The 20,055-nt window shown below is 49.5% G+C and overlaps 1 protein-coding gene across 3 annotated transcripts in view; it reads right to left on the bottom strand.

Annotated features, from left to right (window-relative positions):
* Positions 1 to 20,055, bottom strand: part of KIAA1671 (KIAA1671 ortholog) — a 248,064-nt gene that overhangs the window by 155,155 nt on the left and 72,854 nt on the right. For all 3 annotated transcript variants that reach the window (XM_055254245.2, XM_055254246.2, XM_055254247.2), the window contains exons 2-5: positions 17,857 to 18,008; positions 14,105 to 15,697; positions 10,738 to 10,825; positions 1,915 to 4,680 (exon numbers count right to left, since the gene is read on the bottom strand). In XM_055254245.2, the coding sequence (XP_055110220.2) occupies positions 1,915 to 4,680; positions 10,738 to 10,825; positions 14,105 to 15,642 (4,392 nt within the window). In that variant the 5' untranslated portion in view covers positions 15,643 to 15,697; positions 17,857 to 18,008. The remainder of the gene's footprint in view (positions 1 to 1,914; positions 4,681 to 10,737; positions 10,826 to 14,104; positions 15,698 to 17,856; positions 18,009 to 20,055) is intronic.

The following is a 20,055-nucleotide window of genomic DNA, read 5'->3' as shown; positions in this document are numbered from 1 at the left end:
TGTGTGTGTTAGAAACAAAGTGGCTTATTTGGGTGAGGGTTTCTTCACAGCTATTCTGCTTATGTACCCCCAAAAGGGTGTGCTTGTAATTAAAGTGATCCCTTCCTCTTTCTTCTGCTGAGCATGGTGCCAGCCAGGATGGAAAAGTCTGAATGTTCATGACCCCACAAACAGCCTCAGGCAAGGACAGAGGGATTGGAAAATACATACTCCAGGTTCTTTGACCCCTGGACACGACAACTTCAGAGGTGTTCCATGCTGCCTCCCAGGGGTCCCCAGTGAGATGTGCCTCAGGGGCCCACCACGGCCCCTGTAGCACCTACCTCACGTCTTCTCTCCCCTACTGGTTCTTCCTGGGATCACCCCCTTAAAAAGTGCTTACAGGCCAGGCAAGGTGGCTCACGCCTGTAATCCCAGCACTTTGGGAGGTCAAGGCGGGCGGATCACGAGGTCAGAGTTCAAGACCAGCCTGGCCAAAATAGTGAAACCCCGTCTCTACTAAAAAAAAAAAAAAAAAAAAAAAAAAATTAGCCTGGTATGGTGGCGGGCTCCTGTAATCCCAGCTACTTGGGAGGCTGAGGCAGGAGAATCGCTTAAACCCGGGAGGTGGAGGTTGCAGTGAGCCAAGATCACACCACTGTATTCCAGCCCAGGTGACAGTGTGAGACTCTGTCTCAAAAAAAAAAAAAAAAAAAAAAAAAAAAACAAGGGTCTGCTGGAACCCAAAACCATGATGATCTCCCGTAAGATCACTTCTTCACTCATTCAACAAATATTTCTTTTTTTTTTTGAGACGGAGTCTCGCTCTGTTGCCCAGGCTGGAGTGCAGTGGCGCAATCTCAGCTCACTGCAAGCTCCGCCTCCCGAGTTCACGCCATTCTCCTGCCTCAGCCTCTCCAAGTAGCTGGGACTACAGGCGCCCGCCACCACGCCCGGCTAATTTTTTGTATTTTTTAGTAGAGATGGGGTTTCACCATGGTCTCAATCTCCTGACCTCGTGATCCGCCCCCCTCAGCCTCCCAAAGTGCTGGGATTACAAGCGTGAGCCACCGCGCCCAGCCAACAAATATTTCTTGAACATTCACAGTATGTCAAGCATGATGCTGGATTCTGGGGACATAATAATGAACAGAATACAACAGGCTATTATACAGCAGGAGCACAATAAAGCTACCATTGATATCTATCATTATTGTCATTGTAGGACAGAAGTGTAAAACAGGTGGCCCACGTGCTGCATGGGGCTAGCAGACAAGTCTTGTTTGGGCTGAACAGCATTTTTAAAAATAAGTCCTCCTCATTTGCTAATGGGAGGATTACACATAAAAATCTAGATTGTCAGATTCTCTTGATAAATGAGGTTTGCCATCTCAAGGCCAGCATTCCTGCCTATGAAGAACCACCTGGGCCAGGCGTGGTGGCACACACCCGTCATCCCAGCACTTTGGGAGGCCGAGGCGGGAGGATCACTTGAGCCCAGGAGTTTGAGACCAGCCTGGGCAACACGGCAAAACCCTGTCTCTACAAAAAATTAAAAATTAGCCAAGCATGGTGGCGCACGCCTGTCATCCCAGCTATTTGGGAGGCTGAGGCAGGAGGATGGCTTGAGCCCAGGAGATTATGGCTGCAGTGAGCCATGATCGCGGCACTGCACTCCAGCCTGGGCAACTAAGCAAGACCCTTTGTTTCAAACAAACAAACAAAAGAACCAGGTAGGACCAAGCAGCAGTTGTCCAGTTCAGACAGGGCATGAGCTCTCCATTTGCCACAATCCACACCCCTCCCTGGAGCCTCATACCCAGCCTGACTCCACTCATTTATGTACCCATGTGGGCCACACAAAATCTGAGTTTCAGCCCCCTAGGCTAGATGTTTAAACCATGTTTGACAAAATTAAAGAGTCTTGGTACTTACCTTGTGACTGTCTCCAGTCCCTGACTCCCACCAACAGGGTCCCATTTTGGCCTCCAAATTCTCTCCAGTAAGGCTGGGCCTCCCTTTGGGCTGCTCTCGCCTCCTCTCTCTGGCTTCATGCATGATGGACAGGCCCTCTCGGATGTTGGCAGGGGGCCCCTTCTCTGAGTAGGCCCTCTTGATATCCAGCAGCACCCGTCCACAGTCACGTGGGTGGTCACTCCACTGGGCCACACTGCCCTCCTCTCCCCGCCCGGTGGATTTCCTTGGGGTCCCTTTCTTCTGGTCAGTGGGGGGCGATTTGGGTGACACTCTGACCCCACTGCCTGGATCCTCCCGAGCAGAGGGCTTTGACTCAGCCAGGTAATTCTGACACTTTGCAACGTGATGTTTACTGGCAAAGGCCTTTCTGTCATCCTCAGTGAACCCCATTTTTTTCCTGGGATCCGCAGGTATAGGAGAGCCCCCTGGATACTTTTCAGAAGGAGCCGAGGGTGGCAGAGCCCAGAAGAGAGGGTTAGATTTGGTGCCCATGGCTGTCTCCGAGGTCTCTGCCAGCCGCTTGCCTAAGCCAGGAGTGAAACTGTGGTTTATTTCGGCAGAGCTGGCCGGTTTCCAGAGACCCCCGGTATCGGTCATCTCCTTCAGGCTCCTCCTTCTCTGCTCCAGCCCACCTGGCTGAACAGGCCTCTCCCGAGGCAACGTACTGGGCTCCGCGGTGGGACTCCTCCTCCTCTCCTGAGCCTCCCCAGGGACTTTCAGCGACAGCTCCTGGTACTCAGCCATCAGGGCGTCAATGTCAAGAACACTGGATCTGTAGCCGTCTCTGATTTTACCTGGGAACGTCTCACTGATCACTTCAGTCTTCCTTCTCACAGGGAGATCTTTTGGACGACTCTTCAGAGTCGGGGTGGTTTGGGGAGCTCCGCCGCTGGGGGACATCTTGTTCGCACTTTCCTTCCGATCGTTTTGAGGACGAGGGCCATCTTCTGATCCCCGATGACTCCATAAGGCATCCACATCAATGATTCTTCCATTGAAAGGGTCCAGACTCCTGGCCCCAAGAGATGATGGACGGTCTGGTGGCTTCAGAGTTTTTAAAATGCTTGCATTTTCATGCTCTCGTCCCTTTGTCCAGTTTTTACTGCCTGCCATCTCCAATGCCTCTTCATGACCAAGAGAAACCAAAGTGGATGTTAAAGAATGAGGAGATGAGGGTGGAGTGATTTTTCTAGAATGTTCCAGCAAGCTTTCAGCTCCTGACAGAACCACACCCTTTGCCTTTTGAGTACTGGGAATCTGATAGGTGACTGCAAAAAATGTCGCCTTGGGTTCCACAGGTGACCCTTGCTTCACTGCTGGGGAGGTCTGGTCCCGTGAAGCGCCTGGGTTTACCTCCTGGGTCTCCACCCTGTAGTGGGATAGTTGAGGTTTTAAGGCACTGGCTGTGGGGCTCACATAATCTGTTCGCCTGTGCCCCACATGTAGAGAGTCCTCTGGGACGAGAGAACTGAATGTATCAAATTTCACGTTGGGGGGTAAAGTCCGCCGCCGCCATCTGTCCATTCTCTGGTCCCTGGGGCTGGCTTTCCGCATTCTGACTGCAGGCTGTGGCACCTGGGCCGGCCCTGGATCACCCTCCCTGGCAGCTACAACGAAGGGCCCTTTCTGCACAGCAAATGCATCTGGATGTGTTCGTGCGTGGGAGTCAGAAGGCCCATTCGTAGCCCTGGAAGGAGGATCGAGGGGGCATCCCTGGGGTGGGCCTCTTGCTCCGACTCCTGGCTTGCTTCTGGCCCCCTCTGGCCCCTCATGCTGGCTTTCCCAGACGGCAGCCTTGATAGCCCTGATGGAGGTGGCCCCGGGAGCACAGTGCTCTTCACTGACCGCCACGGTGGCTTTGTGTGAGCTCACCACTGCCCCGTCTGTCCATTTGGGCGACGGGCAATTGCCCCCAAACTTCGGCCCACTAGCCTCAGGCATGCCTCGAGCTTCCCAAATCAAACTGGCCCTTTGGACGGACCCTGCCTGACCTTCCAAACCACACTCCAGGTCAGCAGGGGTGACCTCCTGGGACAGCTGCCTGTCCTTCAGTGATAGCCAAGACCTGTGGCTGCGAAGCGTGACCGCTTTCTCCTCCGGTGCCGGTGAGATGGCCTCGCTGTGCACACGCTCTCCCACTGCATGCACAATGTCGTATCTGGGCTCAATTCTCTGGGATGTGGGAGGATTTTCCAAGTGTTTGAGGAAGGTGTTATTATTGCGGTTTTCAGCCAAAGGGTATTTGTCCCGGAGAGGCGTGTGATATGGTCTCAGTTCACCGTTCAAAAGGGTAGTTGGTCCCAATTTCTCTGTCTCGGGATTGTCAAACCCTCTGGAGTTCTCTTTCTTGAGTTTTGTCATGTCTGGTGGGTCCCTGCCCAGCCAAGAGCCCATCTCAGGCCTCAGCCTGGGTTCTGAGACACGGGCATCGGCCATGTCACCAGGGGGTGTGGTGGAGAGACAACGTCCCGAGTGGTCAGCCACTGTGTGTCTCTCCACGTGGTGCTCAAACACTGTGGCCCACACAGTCTGGAAGCTCCGGTCATCCTCTGGAGTGACGTCAGAAGGGCACAGGGCCTCCACTGAGCTTCCACCGCGACAGGTGTCGGGGTCTTGGTTAGAACTAACCTGCTGCTCCGTCTGCCTGGACTTCTCCCGGAGTGTCCCAGGCTTCCAGGGGCTTCTCAGGATGCATGCTCCATCCAAACCATGCCCCTCCTTTTGCTGGAAAGAAACAAAAAGAGAAAGAAACACCTCAGTGTTTAAGGATTTGAGATGGAAAGGAAAAAGTGGAGTAATTGAAAGGGCTGCTTGTATAATTAAAACAATGAAATACTATAAAATTGAAAAGAATGAACACACCCAGTGTGGGTGAGGATGTGGGGAAATGGACACTCAGATACTGTTGGAGAGAACATAAATGAACCTGACTTTGGGCAAAGCAATTTATCTATCCTGATGTTAAAATACTCATTTCCTTTCATCCGGCCAAGTTCCTCCCAGGACTTTGTCCACATGCACAAGTCTACACAAACAAGAAAGTTGAGAGCACCATTGGTACAAGCAAAAGAACACAGAAACCATCTGAATGCTCACTGGAAAGGCATTGGCAAAATTTTGATTATCTCCAAACGAGGGACTACTGCACAGGCATTTGTTACCATAGAAAGAGGCAGATCCGGCCAGGCGCGGTGGCTCACGCCTGTCATCTCAGCACTTTGGGAGGCCAAGATGGGAGGATCGCTTAAGTCCAGGAGTCCGAGACCAGCCTGGGCAAAATAGTGAGACCTCGTCTATACAAAAAAAAAAAAAAAATCTTTTAAAAGGAATTAAAGGCCAGGTGCAGTGGCTCAAACCTATAATCCTAGCACTTTGGGAGGCCGAAGCATGCGGACCACCTAAGCTCAGGAATTCGAGACCAGCCTGGTCAACATGGTGAAACCCCGTCTCTACTAAAAATACTAGCTGGGTGTGGTGGCACACGGCTGTAATCCCAGCTACTCAGGAGGCTGAGGCAAGAGAATTGCTTGAACCTGGAGGGCGGAGACTGCAGTGAGCAGAGGTCATGCCACTGCACTCCAGCCTGGGCAACAAAGCGAGTCTCTGTCTAAAAAAATAAATAAATAAAAGGAATTAAATACTGATTAATGCTACATCGTGGATGAATTTTGAAAATACTATGCTAAGCGAAAGAAGCCAGTCAAATAGCTACGTAAGACTCCATTATATACAGCATATATACAAATATAAATATATACACACATCATAGGTAAATCCTTAGAGACAGAAAGTGGATTAGTGGATGCCTGGGAATGGGAGATGAGGACACAAGGTTTCCATTTGAGGTGATAGAAGATTCTGGAACTAGATAGTGGTGATGCTTGTGTAACACTGAAAACGTCCTTAATACCACTCAGTTGTGCACTTTAAAGTGGTTATAATAAGGGCAGGGGCACAGTTTGCTAACCCCTACTGTAGATGATGGAATGCCATTGATGTGCTCTAAAAACACTGACTGTAAACCTTTGTTTAAATATATATACACACACACAGATATATACACATATATATACATATATACATACATACACACATATATACACATATACATATATACATACATATATACACACATATATACATATATATATATTTTTTTGTGATGGAGTCTCGCTCTTTTGCCCAGGCTGGAGTGCAATGGCACGATCTCGGCTCACTGCAACCTCTGCCTCCCGGATTCAAGCGATTTTTCTGCCTCAGCCTCCCGAGTAGCTGAGAGTGCAGGCATGCGCCACCGCACCCAGCCAATTTTTGTGTTTTTAGTAGTGACGGCGTTTCACCATGTTGGCCAGGCTGGTCTTGAACTGCTGACTTCAAGTGATCCACCTGCCTCAGCCTCCCAAAGTGTTGGGATTACAAACACAAGCCACCTCACTTGGACTGTTTATATTTTAATATGTAAATTTTACATAAACAATATATGAATCCATTCTGATTGTAAAGGAATCCAAACAATACAAAGTTCAAATCTCTTTTTTTTTTTGAGATGAAGCTTCGCTCTTGTCACCCAGGCTGGGGTGCAATGGCGCGATCTCGGCTCACCGCAATCTCTGCCTCCCAGATTCAAGTGATTCTCCTGCCTCAGCCTCCCGAGTAGCTGGGATTACAGGCATGCGCCATCAGGCCTGGCTAATTTTTTTTGTATTTTTAGTAGAGACGGGGTTTCTCCATGTTGGTCAGGCTGGTCTCAAACTTCGGACCTCAGGTGAACTGCCCGCCTTGGCCTCCCAAAGTACTGGGATTACAGGTGTGAGCTGCCACGCCTGGCCAAAGTTCAAATCATTTTTGTTCACTTGTTGAAATACCAGTCCCCCTTCCTGGATAACAGCTATTACCAATGGGTTATGATCCTTGAACAGCCTTTCAGAACTCTCTTTGTATTATTTATATATATATATTAGAAAGACTGAATTTTTGAAATTTTTTAAATTTCACAAATTCATTATTTTTCTTTAAAAATAGTTAAAATGGTATATTTTATGTTAAAGTGTACTTTTTTTCTTTTTAAAGGCAGGATTTCAGCCAGGCACGGTGGCTCATGCCTGTAATCCCAGCACTTTGGGAGGCCGAGGCAGGTGGATCACCTGAGGTCGGGAGTTCGAGACCAGCCAGACCAACATGGAGAAACCCTGTCTCTACTAAAAATACAAAATTAGCCGGGCGTGGTGGCGCATGCCTGTAATCCCAGCTACTCAGGAGGCTGAGGCAGGAGAATCGCTTGAACCCAGGAGGCAGAGGTTGCAGTGAGCCGAGATCGTGCCATTGCACTCCATCCTGGGCAACAAGAGCGAAACTCCATCTCTAAATAAATAAATAAATAAATAAAATAAAGACAGCATCTCGCTCTGTTGCCCGGGTTGGAGTGCAGTGGCGTAATCAGAGCTCACTGCAGCCTCAAACTCCTGGCCTCAGGCAATCTTCCCACCTTGGCCTCCTAAAGTTCTGGGATTATAGGCATGAGCCACCACGTCCAGTCTGTTATGTGTATTTTACTACAATAAACACACCCACATACACACACACATAAAGTCTACTTATAGAGATAAAATCTCATCACATGTAAAGCAAGGGTTTATTTCTTAACTATTCCTTTCTTTAAAGTTTTAAACATACACAAAATTACAGAGAAAATAATGAACTTGCCCAACCCATCCCCCCAATTTAATGACAATCAACATTTTGCCACTCTCGCCACACAGAGCCTTTTTGCCCTTGCTGCTGCTGTCACTACAGCATTTTAATACAAATATAAGGAGCTTTAATTACTTAAATTGTATCACTCCTAACCATTTTCAAAGAAATGATTCAGAAAATGCAACAATAAAACTTGCAGGGCAAACCACCGCCTCCAAGAGTGGTGGTGGGTATTGCCATTCAAAGCCAGCCCACTTTTGTTGGTGATTTACTGAGATGGGTACAAGCTTGAAACCAAGCGCTGGTGTTATTTTTAAAACTCCACGGAAGTTTCTTAAAACATAAAACATGCATCTACCATATGATCCAGCCATTCTACTCCTAGATGTTTACCCAAGAGAAAAGAAAATAGAAGTCCTGGCCGGACGCGGTGGCTCACACCTATAATCCCAGCACTTTGGGAGGCCAAGACAGGCAGATCACCTGAGGTCAGGAGTTCAAGACTGGCCTGGCCAACATGGTGAAACCCCATCTCTACTAAAAATAAAAAAAAATTAAGTAGGCATAGAGGCACGTGCCTGTAGTCCCCAGCTACTCGGGAGGCTGAGGCAGGAGAATTACTTGAACCCAGGAGGCAGAGGTTGCAGTGGGCTGAGATCATGTGACTGTACTATCCCAGGCAACAGAATGAGACTCTGTCTCAAAAATTAAAAAAAAAAAAAAAAAAAGGCCAGGCGCAGTGGCTTATGCCTGTAATCCCAGCACTTTGGGGGGCTGAGGCAGGCATATCACGAGGTCAGGAGATCAGGACCATCCTAGCTAACATGGTGAAACCCCGTCTCTACCAAAAATACAAAAAAATTAGCCGGGCGTGGTGGCGGGCATCTGTAGTCCCAGCTACTCAGGAGGCTGAGGCAGAATGGCGTGACCCCGGGAGGCGGAGCTTGCAGTGAGCCGAGATCGCACCAGTGCACTCCAGCCTGGGCAACAGAGCGAGAGTCCATCTCAAAAATAAAAAATAATAATACATTAAAAAATTAAAAAATAAAAAGAAAAGAAAAGAAATAGAAGCTCTTACAAAGCCTTGTCCACAAATGTTCACAGCAGCTTCACTGGTAATTGCCCCAAACTGGTAACAACCCAATTGTCCATCAAAAGGTGAATGGATAAACAAATTGTGGTCTACTTACACAAATAGAATACTAGTCAGCAACAGAAAGGAATGAACTACTGATACATGCTACACCATGAATGATCTCAACATACTTACTGAGTGAAGAAGCAAGGGCAAAAAAAAAAAAAAAAGGAGGACTGCTTCCATTTATATTAAAGTCTAGAAAATGCAAACTAATCTACACGGACAGAAAGCAGACCTGTGATGGGCTGGGAAGAGCAGGGGAAGGGAGAGATTACAACATGGCGGCCAGGTGTGGTGGCTCACACTTGTAATCCCAGCACTTTGGGAGGCTGAGGTGGGTGGATCACTTGAGGTCAGGTGTTCAAGACCAGCCTGGCCAACATAGCGAAACCCCGTCTCTACTAAAAATACAAAAATTAGCCAGGTGTGGTAGTGGGTGCCTGTAATAACAGCTACTCGGGAGGCTGAGGCAGGAGAATCACTTGAACCTGGGAGGCGGATGTTGCTGTGAGTCAAGATCGCACCACTGCACTCTAGCCTGGGTGACAAGCAAAACTCTGTTTCCAAAGAAAAACAACAAAGTGGCATGAGGCACCTTTTGCATGTGATGGAGATGTTCGCTATTCTGACTGTGATGGTGGTTTCACAAGTGTACACACGTAGGGAACTCACCAAGTTGAATGTGTTAAATCTGTGCTCTTTCCTGTATGTCAATTGTATCTCAATTAAAGCTGTTTTTAAAAAAACTGGGCCGGGCGCAGTGGCTCACACCTGTAATCCCAGCAGTTTGGGAGGCCGAAGTGGGCAGATCATGAGGTCAGGAGATCGAGACCATCCTGGCTAACATGGTGAAACCACATCTCTATTAAAAATACAAAAGAAATTAGCCGAGCATAGTGGTGGGCGCCTGTAGTCCCAGCTACTCGGGAGGCTGAGGCAGGAGAATGGCATGAACCCAGGAGGCGGAGCTTGCAGCGAGCCGAGATCACATCACTGCACTCCAGCCTGAGCGACAGAGGGAGACTCCGTCAAAAAAAAAAAAAAAAAAAAAAAAAAACAAAACAAAACGAAAACAAACCAACCAAAAAAAACAACCAAGACTCTGCAGAAAGCATCAACCACAAACCGGTTTTAGCTAGGAGATAATTTTATGAGTTTTCTCTTATTAAAAAGATGAAATAAAAATACTTTTCAAGCAATTTAATTGCTGGTAACCTACTTCTTTTTGTTTTAATTTATATTTTTATTCTTTTAGAGACAAGTCTCACTCTGTCACCCAGGCTAGAGTGCAGTGGCATGATCATGGCTCACTGCAGCCTCAAAGTCCTGAGCTCAAGTAATCCTCCTGCCTCAGCCTTAACTAGAACTAGAGGCATGCACAACCACATCTGGCTAATTAAAAAAAAAAATTTTTTTTTTTCTTTTAGAGATAAGAGTCTCACTATGTTGCCCAGGCTGGTCTCAAACTCGTGGGCTCAAGCAATCCTCCCTCCATCTCAGCCTCCCAAAGGGCTGGGATTACAAATGTGAGCCACTATGCCCAGCCACCTACTTCTTCCTTCTGTGGCTAGGTGGTAAGTACGGGGAAGGCAATAAGAACCATTATGAAGGACCTTGAAGGAGCTTCTATTAACATCTTAAACCTAAATTTTAGTATTTTAATAAAGCAGGCACTCCTATATAAGAAAGCCATGCCCCTCTGCCTCTTTGTGAAGAAAAAAATGCCTGATAACATTTGTAAACAGCATTTAACACCTGGGAGTAGGGAATCACAACTCTTCATGCCAAAAGGGACTTCAAAGTCCCAACATTAGAAGAAAAAATGTTTTATCATGTGCATGACACGTTTCTGAGTCTTCCCAGGGCCTAGAAGATCATGGAGGCTCTTTCTCCAGCAGCCATAACTGCCCGCTGGTTAATGAGAGACGTGCTACACAGCCACTCCTTACCTTTTCTCTCCGTTCCTTAGGAAACTCGCCACTCAGCTCAGCACTCTTCTCATATTTGACTTCGTTGCTTGAAGCTGAACTTGAAAACCTGGTACAGAGATCTGAGTTACCTTTATGGAGCTGGAAGCTGTTATTCCCCCCAGCCCACACACCAGCTTAGGAGGCCAGGCCAAGTAACCTTCAGAAAGGACATTTCCTTTCCACTTACCGAAAGGAGAACTGCCCAGTGGGGAGAGCCTACCTCAAACACAGCATTACTGGGGTGGAAGGAACCCCAGGCTGGGGGAAGACACCCAGGTGCCAGTCCCAGCTCTACTGCCTCTTCACTGGGGAGGCTTGGTTTAGGCTTGTGACCTCATCTGAGCCTCTGTTTCTTCATCTATAAAACAGGGATAATTAACACCTCCCCATCCCTTTTATGGGGCAGATAAGAGGCTACTCAAGGCCCTAATAGCTATGTGAGGGCGTTTAGGGAAGAGTAAAGATGCCCCATGAGGGATAATGAATGGCTGTTGTTAGCAATGCCAGGTAAAACAGCAGCCCCACCTCAGAGCAGCCCCCAGACTGAAGGGTAGTGGGCTGTCAAGGAATGTGTGGGAGCCCAGGTCTGTCTCTGCCTCTCTGGATCACCAGGGCCCTCTCTGGGCCTCGTTTTCCCCACCTTAAAAAGGGAAGAGGGTGTGGAACTAGAATCTTTCCATCTCTGGAGAGCTCTCTGGTGTAAATACCTGAAGATGTAGCACGTGTTTAGTTCAAAGCTGGGGACTTTGAAGAAAAGCAAAGGGAGAGAAATCAAACCACTTAAACTTAACCCACACTCAGCAACCCAGGGTCTGCCTCCTGGGATATGTGAGGCTGACTGTCTAAACTCAGAGCCTCAGTTTCCCCATCTGTCGGATGGGGATAATCACACGGCCTCTCCAAGGCTCTTCGATGACATAGTGAGAGGAAGCATATTAGGACCCTGGCATAGGTGTCCTTCTCTGATATCTTAATTCAGGGGTTGTCAGCCCTGGCTGCACATAAGAGCGACTTGGAAGCTTTTAAAAACTACCAAAATATGAGCTGGGCGCAGTGGCTCATGCCTGTAATCCCAGCACTTTGGGAGGCCGAGGTGCATGGATCACGAGGTCAGGAGATCAAGACCATCCTGACTAACATGGTGAAACCCCATCTCTACTAAAAATACAAAAAATTAGCCGGGCGTGGTGGCTGACGCCTGTAGTCCCAGCTACTCAGGAGGCTGAGGCAGGAGAATGGCGTGAACCTGGGAGGCGGAGCTTGCAGTGAGCCGAGATCGCACCACTGCTCCGGCCTGGGCGGCAGAGCAAGACTCCATCTCAAAAAAAAAAAAAAAAAACAAAAAACAAAACAAAACAAAAACAAAAATTAGCTGGGTATGGTGGTGCACGCCTGTAATCCCAGCTACTCGGGAGGCTGAGGCAGGAGAATCACTTGAACCCAGGTGGTGGAGGTTGCAGTGGGCCAAGATTGCGACACTGCACTCCAGCCTGGGTGACAAAAATAAATAAATAAAAATAAAAAATAAAAACTACCAAAATAGAAGACCCTCCCCAGAACAAGTGCATCGGACTCTCTAGGGGTTGGGGCCCAGGCACTGGTATTTTTTCCATTATTCTAAAGCACTGAGGGCCAGTGGTCTAGCTTTGGCTTGGCTGGCTATCCTGGTTCCCAGGGCCGGGAGGGCAGTCTGCCCAGAGATCCTGCCTTGCAAGCTCCACCCTGGACAAAGTATGTCAGTGGCATGCATGCCATTAAGAGCCAGTCGATCATGCCCAGTGGCATCTCTCTGTTGTGGCCACTTGTGGGAAAACAAAGAAGAGATGTCGGAGGTGGGCCAAGTTTAGCATATCTTTTTTTTTTTTTTGAGACGGAGTCTCGCTCTGTCACCCAGGCTGGAGTGCAGTGGTGCGATCTCAGCTCACTGCAAGCTCCGCCTCCCAGGTTCACGCCATTCTCCTGCCTCAGCCTCTCCGAGTAGCTGGGACTACAGGCGCCCGCCACCACACCCGGCTAATTCTTTTGTATTTTTAGTAGAGACGGGGTTTCACTGTAATCTCGATCTCCTGACCTCCTGATCCGCCCGCCTCGGCCTCCCAAAGTGCTGGGATTACAAGCGTGAGCCACCGCGCCCGGCCTAGAATATCAAACTGACTTAGAATAACATTATTAGCCATCTGACTTAGAATATCATTATTAACTAACTTAGAACATCAGTATTAACCAACTGATTTAGAACATCAGTATTAAGCAACTGACTTAGAACATCAGTATTAACCAACTGACTTAGAATATCTTTTTTGTTTTTGTTTGTTTTTTTTTTTTTTGAGACAGAGTCTTGCTCTGCTGTCCAGGCTGGAGTGGAGTGGTGTAATCTCGGCTCACTGCAACCTCTGCCTCCCAGGTTCAAGCGATTCTCCTGCCTCAGCCTCCTGAGTAGCTGGGACTACAGGCGCCCGCCACCATGCCCGGCTAATTTTCGTATTTTTAGTAGAGACAGAGTTTTACCATGTTGGCCAGGTTGGTCTCGAACTCCTGACCTCGTGATCCACCCGCCTCGGCCTCCCAAAGTGCTGGGATTACAGGCGTGAGCCACCACACTCGGCCTAGAACATCATCATTAACCAAGTGACTTAGAACATCATTATTAACCACCTGACTTAGAACATTGGTATTAACCAGCTGACTTAGAACATCAGTATTAACCAACTGATTTAGAACATCAGTATTAACCAACTGACTTAGAATAGCATTATTAACCAACTGACTTAGAGTATCATTATTAACCAACTGACTTAAGAGTATCAGTATTAACGAACTGACTTAGAATATGATTATTAACCAAATGACTTAGAATATCAGTGTTAACCAACTGACTAGCCCAAGTTACCTTGACTCCTCTGAGTTTATTTTTTGGGCCACTCATAGAGGTTTAGGCCCAATCTTAAGTGTTCTCTCTCTGACTTCAGGGAAGAAAGGCTTAGCTATGGAGACAGGCTGAGCTGGAATGCCATCCAGCTCCCAGCTCCTCACAGTATTTCACCCTTCTGCCCTGCCTCCGTGAAATGGGCACATACCGCCTACTTCAATCACACAGTACATCTGCAGCTGAGAAAAGCCATGAAAATTGGGCTCCGGGCCCCCTGGCTGGCCATACCCAGAAGGGAGCTGCACTGCCTCTCTGCACCTCACCTTCCTCATCTGAGAAATGGACCCTGCCACTACCTCCTCTTGGGCTATGGGTAAACTGAGGGGGGTGACAGGTGCCCAGCATGGAGCCTGGTTCCCTTTTCCTCAGGTCTGTGGGTGGGCAGCTGAGGGAGGGGTGTGGGATGTTCCTACTTACAATTTGGTCAAATCCGCCGACAGCGGCCGAGCCTGGAACGTCCTCCTCCTGACCTCGGGCTTAGCCTCGGAGCTCTCGGCAGTCCAGCCTCTGATCCGTTCCTGGACGCTCACAACCCCTTTCTCCGGCTCTGGTGCCGCCGATGGGGATGCAGGGGTGGCCAGGGGGGATTCAGACCCCACTGCCAAGGCCAAGGTGCTGTCCTCCCGAAACAGGCTGATGCACTTCCTGACACTCCTCCTAGAGGCCCACTCTCCTCCTGCCGGGGCCTCTCCATCCGCCACTCTGCTCTTAACCTCAGCAAGTTCTAGGCCCCTTCCCAGCCTGGGTGAGGGGGACTCAGCAGCCTTCTCTGGCTCTGGGTCCAGCTTGGCCTTTTCTTCCCAGGGACTCTGGTCGTTGCTGGGGGTGATCCCGGCTGAGCCCCCCAGGGCTCTGAGGCTGCCCGTCTCCGGCTTCGAAAGCATCTTCTCCTTCCGTTCACGGATTTTCTTGGCCACCTCCAGGAAGTCCAAATCAGGATCATGAAGAGGAGCCTCCGCCTTGACCAAACACTCCCTGTCCAGCTTGGACGCTGCTCTGGGCCTCTCTAGCCCAGCCATGTCCGCTGCTGTGGCTCCACTTCCTTCATCGGCCACCTTCCTCAGTAAGGCCTCTTTGTTCTCAAACCGGGCCGTGAGGTCCATGGACAAGGGCCTGGGCTTCCTCACCCACGTCTTCTCGGGAGGGGTGGGTGGCACTTTGCCCACTGTGGCCGCTGCGCCGGGGCCTGGCTTCTGAGGCTGAATGGACTCCGTGAAAATGGCAGACACGGGCCTTCTCTTCAGGCGAGGCCTGGGCTCCACAACAGGGTGTGCCGTGTCCTCCACACTGCTGGCCTTTGAGGGAGGATGGCCTTGGCCTGCCTCCTCTTGGGGTACAGGTGGCTTTGTGTCCTGAGACAGGGGAGCTGACCGGGGAAGGGTCCCCGCAGGCTTTCGGGTGGGCAGGGTGGGCTTGGCAGCCACCTCAGGCCGGGAGCTGGACACACCTGGCTTGGCCTCCTCAGCTCCCTCACTGACCGCCTTCCCCAGAGCGGGGCCGCTTTTGGTGGTTTCGAAGAGAATCATGGTGTTGGAGCTGGGCCGCAGGAACACAGCCTTGTTGAAGAGGGGCGAGCTCGTCCTCGGGCCCTCCCCACTGCCCACCTCCTGCCCCACCAAGCTGGGCATCCTGTTGTCCAGATCCTTTGCTGCTGGCTCCTCAGAGAGCCCCCCAGAGAGAGAAGGTCCAGTTGAACTGGGCCGCAGAGACGGGACAGGAGATTTCACATCCTGCTCCTTAGAGAAGGGTCTGGGGGCGAGCCTTGGCAGAGGGAGTAAGCGGGCCGGGCTCCGCAGCGGGCTCTTCGCTTCCAAGATCCGGGCTGGGGGAGCCCCAGAGGCCTCGCCAGCCTGGAGGAAGTAGGTCCTCGTCAGGGTCTCCTCCTTGCCAATCTCACCCAGGCCTGGCACAGCCGTCAAGGGCGTTATGGAGCCCACCTCGACCCGTGTGGCCATGGTTATGGTTGTGGATTCATGGGGATTAGGAACATCAAGAATGGAGAAGCAATTGCTAAACAAACAAAACAAACAAAAAAGTAAATTTGGAAAACGGTCAGTGTCTGGGTTGAAGCAGAATGGTTTAGAGAAATGGGACAGAGTCCTGAGCCCCAGATTCCATATGACAGCCCTCTGCTGACCTCACCGGGCAGGCTTGGGCCTGCCTCTTCCCGTCTCTGAGCTCTGGACGAGGGGAGTGGACTAAACGCCCAACCGTGAAGTTCGTTCCAGCTCCAAGGGTGTAGAAAAGGCATCAACACACACTGGAGGACTTTCCCCTAACAGCTAATCTAGAGGCCAGCACTTACGGCAAAAAGCAGTGATCTCTGCTACACAGATAAGGAAACCAGCTCAGAGAGGCCAAGTAACTGGCCTGGAGTCACCCAGGAAGCAAGAGGCGAAGTAGGATTTAAAACCATGTTTGACACCAAATTCACACCACACATGCTCCTCCCTGAATAGGCCTCAGTGGGAGTGTCCTCGCATTCCCTCACTCCTGTTACCCTGTTTTCCCATTGCAGAGCCTGCCCACATCCTAGGTGATCCTAATCACAAGTATGTGCCAAGCACCTAGCACAGAGAAGGCAAGTAACCTGCTGCAGGTCACACAGCAATGCAGCTCGGGAGTGCCTGGGAGCACAAAGCTGGTTAGTGACCTTGGAACCCATGCCCTAGGCACCAACCCCACCCAATCATCCCTTAGTCCCTTTTCTTTCCCCTCCCCCACCCTTCCAGATGCCATAAAAAGAAGCCATTCTCATTTTTCTCACTCAACCTGCTTTCGTTATTTGTTTGCTTTGTGGTTCTTTTCTGTTGAACACGCATTTTATGCTGACTGCCTTCATATTCTTAATAGAAAGAGAAATGTCCAACAGTGAGGGCTTCCCATGAGTGAGATCTCAAGCTATGCCACATGCTTCTTGCGTTTCATACATCTCATCCTCCTCACAACCCTATTTAGTGGGTACAATTAGGAGACCCCATTTTGTAGTAGCTTGGGGCATAAGCCTCTTGTTCACCCTGCTATGAGATCTGTTTTCTCAAAGCAGGGGACCTCCTCTCTCATTAATCCTCCAGCAACTCCAAAAGGCAAGAAGGAATGATCATTTTCTCCCTCATGGAGATGAAGGGAAAGGGCCCAGAGAGGTCGCCAGACTTGCCTACAATCATCCAGCTGAAACCTAACCTCAAGTCCACCACCCACTTAGCTCTTTTTTTTTTTTGAGACCAAGTTTCACTCTTGCTGCCCAGGCTGGAATGCAATGGTGCGATCTTGGCTCATAGCAACTTCTGCCTCCCAGGTTCAAGCCATTCTCCTGCCTCAGCTTCCCGAGTAGCTGGGACTACAGGCGCCCGCCACCACGCCCGGCTAATTTTTTTGTATTTTTAGTAGAGACAGTGTTTCACCGTGTTAACCAGGATGGTCTCGATCTCCTGACCTCGTGATCCACCCGCCTCAGCCTCCCAAAGTGCTGGGATTACAGGCATGAGCCACCACACCCAGCCTTAGCTCTGTCTTTTTTAAAATTATTTTTTATTCCTTTCTGGTCTTAAAAAGTGCCAGGTAAGTTGCTGTTCTTGATCACCCGGGATCTCTTCATGCCAGTGTTTTCTTCCCTGTGAAACTGCCCCCAGCCAGCCCCCATCTAGATGGACTAAAAAAGTAGAAGGTATTTTAGTTAAACACAAGCCTCTCCACTTCCCTTCCTTGGGGCCCCACACTGCTCCCCCGGCTCTGACTCACTCAGCAGCCTCCAGGAAAGAAAGGCAGACAGATTTTGATATTTTCTTTTCCTTACACGCTCGATGGTGCTAACAGATTCCATCTCCCCAAACTGGAGAACACTGTCTAGACACGGTTAGAGGTAGAATGGAGGGTCAGATATGAAGAATCTGAGAATTGGAGAATCTCCATACACAAAGATCCCAACCAGAGTTCTAAGGCTCCAGAATCCCACCCAGAAAATCAGGGCCATTGGCCTTTAGGGCCAGCCCCTGTGACCTCTGGAATCCCTGATTGGGGATACATATGTAATAGCCAGGACATGAGACACGGAACAATGACAGGATTCAAAGGACAGAGAGAAAATTATCTGGCAGAACTCACAGGCACTCTCCACACCCCTGGACACTCCAGCCCTCAAGCTTGGGTCAAGCATGGGCCCCACTTACCCAAGCTGGCAGGCCCTGGGTCAGGGGGTGTGACTGCCGGGGAAAGCCAGTAGTGTCACATGTCATCATGAATGGGGCTGTCCACACGCTTCCATGGCAGAAACAAGAAGGGGGAAAGCAGACCCGTCCCAGCAGGCTGAGTTTCAGCAGGTCTAAGGAGACACAGGATGACAGCCTCAGTTCCGGAGTTCTGGCAGTAGGGGAACAGACGGCACAAAAGCTTTCAAGCTCCAAATGCATCCGCTGGCATCTACTCCAGCTTGTAAAACGTATGCTCCTTTTGGCTTTTCGATTTTGTAGCCTTATATGTACGTGTGCATAAATAGTGCTGAGCCCACAGTACGTGCTCAATAAAAATCTTCCCTGTTCTCTGATACATTTATTGAGCACCTACGGTGTGTACAAAGATGAGCATGAAACATCCCCTGCAACCATGCAACTCACAGTCTTCTGTAAGAAACACACATACACACACAAGCAATTACAACTGGGTAACAAATGTCACTTTTTAAATGTGGGATGTGGGGGCAAATAGGAGGATTGATTGCCTAGAATTGGAACTGGTGGGCCGGGCACGGTGGCTCACGCTTGTAATCCCAGCACTTTGGGAGGCCGAGGCGGGCGGATCACGAGGTCAGGAGATCGAGACCACGGTGAAACCCCGTCTCTACTAAAAATACAAAAAAATTAGCCAGGAGTAGTGGCGGGCGCCTGTAGTCCCAGCTACTCGGAGAGGCTGAGGCAGGAGAATGGCGTGAACCCGGGAGGCGGAGCTTGCAGTGAGCCGAGATTGCGCCACTGCACTCTAGCCTGGGCGACAGAGCGAGACTCCGTCTCAAAAAAAAAAAAAAAAGAAGAAGAATTGGAACTGGTGGTCCTGCATAACTCACTTGACTTAGAGGAGGTAGCTACTGAGCATTCAAGGTGCTGACTCACTTGGTAGCTGCTTCTGCTCATCAGCAGTATTTGGACATCGCACCTCTTTGAAGCCCTCCAAATGCCTCCTCAGGGCCTTTGCACATGCTATGCCTGCTCTCTGGGACAACCATCTTGCTCACACACAGACACAGACCACAGTTCACACATCTCTGTCTCCCTTCAACCTGGTACAACCCCTCCTGCCTGTTCACAGAGCACCACATACACTCGGAGGCTTGGCAGGACTTAGCATAGCTGCACTGTTACATTTAATACGACATCATCCTTCACATCAGCCTCTCCCATTCAATGGTAAGCCCCGCCAGAGGACACCCCAAATCCCTAGTGGCTAGCACAGCAGCCTGGCACATAAAAGCACCAGATACATGATTATTGAATAGAGAAATAAGTCATTGCTGAGTTAATAAGTAAATGAATGAAGAAACATTCTTCTGCCCCTGCTGCCCACTCTCTAAGATGCTAAATAAGTCCAGGTACCATGAGTCTCATGCCAAATGACTCTAAGCAATCTGGGACATAAGATGAGTTACTCTAGCTGTGGCTACTGAATGACAGAACCAAAAAGCTGTGACGTGCTCAGCCAGAGGCTCAATCCACCAATCCTCACCCAGGGACCCCTATCAGTTTCACAAGCCAGAGGCTCAATCCACCAACCCTCACCCAGAGACCTCTATCAGTTTCACTGGGCCACATAGAGGAGCTCCACCCCAAGGGCAGGCACCTGCTACATCCACATTAACCTCACACTGTCACGCCAACTCACCTGCCCAAATGTGGAATGAATGCTACTCTGCATGGATTTTCCTGGGAAAAGAGTCACCAAGAGCAACCGTTTGCTGAATTAGGATCAATAGTACACAAATGTCACCCCATTTTGGGAACCTTGAACCCACCTCAATGACTATACTGCATGGAAGGAAAAGGAGGACAAGATAAATTTAGTCCCTTGGTCCACGCTCCTCTACACCAAACAGTGCCTCTGTGACCCGTCATCTGCTTTATATCTTGAACTGGCTCTCAAGTTACCACTGCAAATGCCTAGCAGATGTCTGGTATCTGCTAAACACAGTTGCACAAATGAGTCAATGAATGAATTAATAAATCAATGAACAAAGAAAAGTAAAAGGAGTTTTTTGGGATTTTTTTTTGAAACGGAGTTTCACTCTGTCACCCAGGCTAGAGTGCAACGGCATGATCTCAGCTCACTGCAACCTCTGCCTCCCAGGTTCGAGCAATTCTCCCGCCTCAGCCTCCTGAGTA

The sequence above is a fragment of the Symphalangus syndactylus genome, chromosome 18 (assembly GCF_028878055.3).
Source record: "Symphalangus syndactylus isolate Jambi chromosome 18, NHGRI_mSymSyn1-v2.1_pri, whole genome shotgun sequence".
Lineage (NCBI taxonomy): Eukaryota > Metazoa > Chordata > Mammalia > Primates > Hylobatidae > Symphalangus > Symphalangus syndactylus.
Note: the sequence above shows the minus strand (reverse complement) of the source record. Positions and strands in the feature narration are given on the sequence as shown.